The 7,240-nt window shown below is 59.2% G+C and overlaps 1 protein-coding gene across 1 annotated transcript; it reads right to left on the bottom strand.

Annotated features, from left to right (window-relative positions):
* Positions 1–869: 869 nt before the first annotated feature.
* NKX3-2 (NK3 homeobox 2) lies at positions 870–6,095 on the bottom strand. Its single transcript, XM_054998859.1, has 2 exons — positions 5,546–6,095; positions 870–1,621 (listed from the first exon to the last, which is right to left on the bottom strand). Exons 1-2 carry the CDS (start codon positions 6,093–6,095, stop codon positions 1,080–1,082), a joined length of 1,092 nt encoding a protein of 363 aa, XP_054854834.1. The 3' UTR covers positions 870–1,079.
* Between the last annotated feature and the right edge of the window lie 1,145 nt (positions 6,096–7,240).

Genomic DNA, 7,240 nt, shown 5'->3' with positions numbered 1-7,240 from the left:
CTCCAGCGGCGCCTGTCAATCATCTTCCCTGCAGGCTCAGAACTGGATGCAAAACCAGCTAAGACATTTACTGGCAAGGCAGTCCCACTGGGTTTCCAAATCCATTTTTTCCCAAACTGACTTCTTTTAGGATCACTTACTTCCTAGTAAGCCTGCAGGGGGATGCGTCATGAAAGCGGAGAAAGGACACAACAGCGGAGAGATAAATTGAATTTTATAAATAAAAGAAAAAAAAGGAAAGGAAAGGGTACAGGGGAAGGGGTTAGCACACCATCCATTCACAATTCGGTGGAAGGAAATAGTCCCATCCGAGTGCAGGCGCCCTCCCCAAAGGACCGGCACAGGGCAGGAGAACCGAGTAGCGCCAGTCCAGACGTCCGCGGGGAGTCCCGTGTACGGAACTTAGGGTTGTTTTTTTTAACCTCCCCAGGGAAGAGCCTGAGAACGGAGTTTGTAAAATCGCTGGGAGCTCCGCACAGGGAACTTCCCGGGACATGCCTGGATCTGTCAAGGCAGCTCAGTTCCCGATAAGGGTTTTTTTTTTAAAAAAAGGCCCGACTAAAAATATTCACATTGAATATAAAAATAATAATAATTATTATCATCATCGTAAAATTTTAATACAACTGGAAAGTGCTCAAATCGTCTCTCGCCCCAACGACCCTCCCGACTGGTGTCCAAGGACCCCCTCGGGGCCCGATCCAGCCAGGGCCGTTGAAAGGAAGGGGAGCCGCTGCGCCGCGCCGCCTTCAGTTCAAGGCCTGCTCTGGCAGGAGAACGTCCCCCTGGCCCCGCAGGCCGAGGAGCCGGGAGGTTGGGGGGGCTTCCCCCCTCGGTTCTGGCTGCAAACCTCACCCTTCTGCCGCCTGGGAGCACCAAGGGCGAGGAGGACCGGGCGGGAGGACAGAGGGAGAGGGGCTCCCGTCGAAGTTCGCGGGGAGTCTCCAAAGCACCGGGGCGGGAGGGTTTCCCTTGGCAGTCAGCGCCCCGGTCCTGATGTTGGGCCGCCCCGTCGAGTCCAGGCGGCCGGGCGCCCCTGCCCAGCCCGGCTTCTTAATCCAGCGGCCCCGGTGCGGCAGTCACTGCGTGGTCCCGGCGGCCGCGGCGCAGGCGGAGAGGGCCCAGCCGGGCAGGCAGTAGTAGGGGTAGTAGTAGGAGGGCTGGAGGGAGAGGAGCGGCGGCGGCCGGAGCACCTCGCCGGGGTGGTACTGGCGCTGGTCGTCGCGGACCAGCACCTTGACGGCCACCTTCTTGGCGGCGGGCGCCGAGGCCAGGAGGTCGGCGGCCAGCTGGCGGCGCTTGGTCTTGTAGCGCCGGTTCTGGAACCAGATCTTGACCTGCGTCTCCGTCAGCTTGAGCGAGGCGGCCAGGTCGGCGCGCTCCGGCCCGGACAGGTAGCGCTGGTGGTTGAAGCGCCGCTCCAGCTCGAAGACCTGCGCGTGGGAGAAAGCCGCCCGGGAGCGCTTCTTGCGCGGCTTCGGCGCCGCCGTCGAGGCCCCCGCCGCCGCCGCCGGGCCTGCGCCGGCCGCCCCCTCCTCTTCCTCCGACAGCAGCTTGGCGCACTTGCCGCGGCCCTCCTCCTCCTCGTCGTCCTCGTCTTCTTCCTCCGGGGGGGCTCGATCTGCGGAGAGGATACAAAGAGCGGAGAGTCAGCAGAGGCCGGCCCGAAACCGACCCGACGCCTTGCCGACCCTTCCACGCGGCAGGATCCACAACCCAAACCAAAAGACTATCCCAGAATCCAGTCGCACCTTTAAGACTAACAAACTGTATTGTAGCATAAGCTTTCGAGAACCACAGCTCGCTTCGTCAGATGCACCTGACGAAGAGAGCTGTGGTTCTCGAAAGCTTATGCTGGCCTCTTTACTATTTTGCAGCAGCAGACTAACAGGGCTTATTCCTCTGGATCTACTCCAGTGGAAGACCCTTGAAAACTAAGGGCGTAGACAGAAAGAGTTTGGCACAGGATTGCAATGTTATCCATCCCTCGCTGTGGTCTCAAGACTAAACGGAACAACAACAACTTTAGGGGTCCAGCAGCACCTTAAAGATCACCTAGATTCCCAGGGGCTGAGCTTTCTAGAATGAGACCTCCCTCGGTCCTAGTTTGACTTTGGAAAGCTCGCGCCCTGGAAATCTAGTTGGTCTCTAAGGTGCAACTGGACCGAATCTCTTCTGCTACAGACCAACAGACCCACCTGAATTGAACAATAACTTTGCTAGCTTGTTTCTATTCTATATTTTGAAATCCTTGCAACTTACTTTTTTTTTAAAAACGGGACCCATCAAAATCCTTTTCCTTTGAAAGGAAGGGGATTTGTGCTTTTGAAACCGGCCCATTGAAGCATTTATCGCTCCTGAGAAATGAGCCCTGGGGGGGGGGGCTCTCTGCTTCTTCGCCCTCCCTAAAGGTAGCCCCTGGTCATAAAAGCACTGGATGGGAAACGGATCCAACCCATTTTCACAGACTTCGCTTTCCACTGAACCGGAGATGGAAATGGGTCTTTTTGGAGCAGAGAGCCTAAGCGTCCTGTGCCACTTACTTCCGAGTAACGCTCCTCGGCTGGAAAGAAATGGCTCAAGACTCGAGTGCAACAGGCCGCCACCACTACCACCACGGAGCTGGTAACATTGATCGGGAATTCAACGTGGCCATTGAAATCATTCGGTCTGGCTTCGAAGGAAACACGTCGAGCCCTGAAGGGTCCAAAACCGCAGGCCCACTAAGCCGGCTGGGGCTTCTGCTGCCTTGGGTGCCAAAGTCTAACCCCCTTTTACCGGGAAGCGAATATGCCATTCACCTCCGCGGAAACCCCGTCTTTGGCAACTTTGCTCGAACCGCAGTTCAGTACCAGATCTCTCCCACCGGTACCTCAAAATTGAAGACCCCCCGGTTAAAATGGGTCCAATAGCATCATAAAGACCAACTAGATTGCAAGGGGGTGAGCTTTGACTCTGGAAAGCTCATACCCTGGAAATCCTGTTTGGTCTTTAAGGTGCTACTGGACCCGAATCTTGCTCTTCCACTGCAGCCCAACACGGCTAGTCATTTGAAACTAATTAAAATGGAGAGGTCTGGATTTTCTTTCTTTCTTTCTTTCTTTCTTTCTTTCTTTCTTTCTTTCTTTCTTTCTTTCTTTCTTTCTTTCTTTCTTTCTTTCTTTCTTTCTTTCCTTCCGCACGAACTATCCATAATCTAGCACCACTCCAGAAGAATGTGTTTCTATGCTGTGGTTTTCTAAAAAAATTACACATATTATATTTATATAGTTTGTACTGATAGTTACATAGAGTTACGTGTTTTGAGATCCCCAAACAGTCCAGACAGATCTCAAATAAATTAAAACTGTATCCCAAAGCTGCAGTGGCAGAGACATGCAGTGTGAAAACAATGTTACCCCCTTCTAAAGCAGCTGAAAGTTTAGAAGGGCACAGAATTCTGTTGGGGATTGCAAAGTTAAGCCCTGGCTTTAGTATCCCATGAAACTTAATGGAGGGGGGTGGCTGGATCGGGGCATCGCTCCGGCTGTTGAAGCCAGTTTTTTCACACACCCCCCCCTTCCCGGGTCCTTCTGCCTTTGCTCGGGTTTCACCTGAGTTGCATCCACACCTCTCGGGGTATTGTGTTCTCCTTGCGCTGCAGCGCTTATTGCCAAGGCGAGCGCGACGGGCCCAATGCTAGAAGCAACTTTTATGCAGTTCTCCGGGAGGAAGGACTTCAAGGCCGGGCTGCTCCCTGGAGCCAAGCATTCCTGCGAGTCCAGAAGCCCCTCGGAAAGAGGGAAGGGAACGCCGCCGTTTGCCCTCGCTGTGCCGCACAGCCTGAGTCCAGAGGAGACGGCTTTCCTCGGCCAGACAGAGCAAGGCGCCCCCAACCCTTCCCAAGTCTCTCCTCCCAGCCTGGCGGGCAGGAAGCCTTCACACGGCCAGGTTTCCCCAGGCACTCGGGCCCCTCCTCTGAATCTCGGTCGGACTTCCCAGCAGGCTGGGGGATCGCAGCCCAATTTCTCCCGCAGATCTGGGGGGAAGTGTGGAAGTCCAGGGACGGGCCTCAAGAATTTGGAAGGGGAGGGGGGTGACATCGCCTTCCCGAGCCGAAACACAGTTCGTAGGAAGCGAAATCCTACAGACTACCAGACTTCCACGAAAAGTATCTGGGCAGGAAGTTGAGAAGCCAGTTCTACATGCAGGTCTGCTCGGAAGCAGGGCCCGCTGCGCCCTGCCCGGTGGGGTGCAAATACTGCGGAGCAAATACTGCCGCGACTCTCACTTTCGGTTTCACCGGACTATTTCGGGTTGCCAGATCGCTCCTCTTCTTATACAATATACAAGGGAGATTCACTTTAAAATACCCACACTGAAAACCAAAAACCAACTTTCCAGCCCGCAAAACCACAGGCGCATTTGTTAAAATGAGAGAAAGCGCCGTGCCGTTTGTGGGATGGGAAGCAGTGGGACCTCGTACTTTCCACAGGACCCCCCTTAGGTCGCTTGGAGGGATTCCTTCCTAATCTCAAGCAGGGAACTATTCTCTAAAACGCGGTGCCAAATGTCAACAAACGTTCCTATTTGGGTAACGCGTTTGTCAGTCGCTGCGATTAGCCTCCGATCCAGAGGTCAAGATGGGTCGTGGTGCTGGTCTGCCTGTAGCAGTAGAAAAGAGCAAGAGTCCAGTAGCACCTAGCAGACTAACAACATTCGTGGTAGAGGAGCTTAGAGTCTGAGCTCTCCTGAGTCACAGCTCCGAATAAGGGACCTGTGGCTCAGCAAAGCTCCTACCCTCCCACCAATGTTGTTAGTCTTCGAGGTGCCGCTGGACTCTTGCTCTTTTCTACTGCTCCAAACAGAGAGTAGAACCCCAGCCCAGACTGGGCGGGAGTCCATTCTGCATCTCAGCAGAAGGATTGGGCCGAGGGCCGAACCAGAGGTACCCTCGGAGCTCCCAGCCCGGTGCTCCCGGAGCCCTTCTGGTCGGGCCTTAAAAGAGTAAACTCTCGGGTCCGAGCCCCTTCCTTTAGACACGCGTCAAATCCCTGCTTTGAAGTTGGCAACACTGCCGGTCCTGTTTCTTGGAACGGGCCCGGCTCTGTTTTTCAACCCTGCTGCCGGGGCCGAGTAAGAGAGGCGGGCGGGAAGGCGGCTGGACAGGGAGCCTTTGGCTTGGGGGAGCCCCAAACAGCCGCGAGTCCCCCCGGGCTGCGGAGGCCCCGGCGAGAGTTTCCGCGCCTGGCTTCACTCCTCGGTTGGGCGGAAAAAGCAGGTTGAAATTCTTCGGATGGCGGCGGGAGGGAAGGAGGGAGGCGCCGGGCTTCCTCCGCGCCGGGGCTGGGTGGCCCCTGCCCCACTGGAGAGGCGTCCTTCGCTCCAAGGGCAGCGCCGCCCTGGCCTCCCGGGCCAGGGCCGAGCCTGCCGCGGAGCCTCCCCAGCCGGGCGCGCACAGACGGGGTCGCCCCTTAGGAAGTCCCCCCCCCGCCCGCCGCCACCCCCCTCGGACGCAGAGGGGCGAGCCGTGCCGGGAAGGCAGGGGAGGGCTGGAGGCGCCTACCTGAGGCCCGGGCCGAGAGCTCGCAGTCCCTGAGGCCGCCCGGGGGCCGCTTCCTGCCGCCGGGGAGCTCCGACGGAGACCTGGAGCCGCTGGCGTAGCGGGGCGCTCGGCGGGCGGCCCGCAGCTCCTCCTCGGCCGCCTCGTCGTCGTCGCCGGCCGTCTCCTCCTCGTCCTCCTTGTCCGCCTCTTGCTCCTCACTCAGGGCCGAGTCGGAGTCCCAGGCGGCGGGCCCGGGGCGGCGGGGCGCGGCGGCCGCGGGGGGCATCTGCTGGCGCGGCGGCGGCGGCGGCTGCTGCTGCTGGAGAGCGACGGCCAGCGCGGCCGCCTCGTCGCCGAAGAGCCTCCAGCAGCAGGCGGGCGCGCCGTCGGGGCCGGCCAGGGCGCCCCCTGCGGGCGAGAGCAGCGGCTGCAGGCGGCCCGGCCAGGGGCTCCGCGCGCCCGGCTCGTCCTTCTTGTTCAGAATGGCCTGGATGGAGAAGGGCGTCGGGGCCGGCGAGGAGCTGCTGCTGCTGCTGCCGCCGCCGCCGCCGCCGCCGCCGCGCAGGGCCATCGGTGCCCCCGCCAGCCGGGCGGCCGCCCCGGGCCCCTTCTCGGCGAGAGGCTCCCTTCAGCTGAGCCAGCGCATGGCCTCCCGCCCGGCTGCAGCGGCGGCGGCGGCGCCGTCCGGGGCCCTGGCCGTCCTGCTCCGCCCTCCCATAGGGGCCGGGGAGAGCGGGCGGCGCGGCGCGGCACGGCTCGGCGGGGCTGGCGCGGCGGGGCTGGCTCGGGCTCTGCGGGCCCCTGGTGCTGGCCGCCCGCCCCCCGCCCCGTCGCTCCGCGGGCTCTGTTTCTTTTCTCGCCTCTCCGCCGCTGCCTTTTTCTTGCGAGCCCGGCTGTCATTCCTCTCCTATGAGTGACAGCTCCGGGGGCCGGCCTTGCCCACTGGGCAGGGATCTGCTCGGGCAGCCTCCTGATTGGCTCTGGCAGCGGCCCGGAGACGCTGTTGATCTTTTCCAGGCAGAGCGGCAGGGGAGAGTGGCGGGAGCCCCGTCCAGGACTCCGTAACCCTTTCCCGGCCGGTCCCGCGCTAAGCCTGCGCTCCCGGCGAAAGGCCGGAGAGCCTTGCGCGCCGGCAGCCTCCATCCTGTGCGCGCCGAACTGACTGCGGCTTACTTCCGAGGAAGCAGGCGGCCGGGGCGGCTGGAGCAGTCTGCCCAGCGAAACCTTTTAGCGGGTCCCAACTGCTAAGGACGCCTGGGGACCCCGGTTTTCGTTCTGTCAGAATGAATGTCAGAAATTCCGCCAGATCACCCCTCCGACCCATGGCGACCCTACGAATGGCAGACCTCCAAAACGTCCTATCATGGACAGACTGCTTCACAACGCATCTCAAACAATTTCCTCTCCAGTTTTTACCGCCCGGTAGACACCGGATCGGTTTTTTTAAAAAAAAGAGTTCTAGCAAGAGAAGCAACTTCCTAAATTGGGGAAATCCAGATCGGCGCTTTTCGGTGGAACCACGAATATTTTTAGTCCCACAGTCCATACAGAACGATTCGGGAATTGGAGGTTGTTCGCCTGCTGCGGAAGGGGTTTCTAAAGGAGGACGCCTTATTATAGAAGTGACCCTTCTGCCACATTTCCCCGTAGGCGACTGTCTTAGACAAGGCCAATTCCTCGCTAGTGATCATATATAATAGCCACAGCAAATCTAAT

Source organism: Eublepharis macularius, chromosome 15, assembly GCF_028583425.1.
Source record: "Eublepharis macularius isolate TG4126 chromosome 15, MPM_Emac_v1.0, whole genome shotgun sequence".
NCBI lineage: Eukaryota > Metazoa > Chordata > Lepidosauria > Squamata > Eublepharidae > Eublepharis > Eublepharis macularius.
Note: the sequence above shows the minus strand (reverse complement) of the source record. Positions and strands in the feature narration are given on the sequence as shown.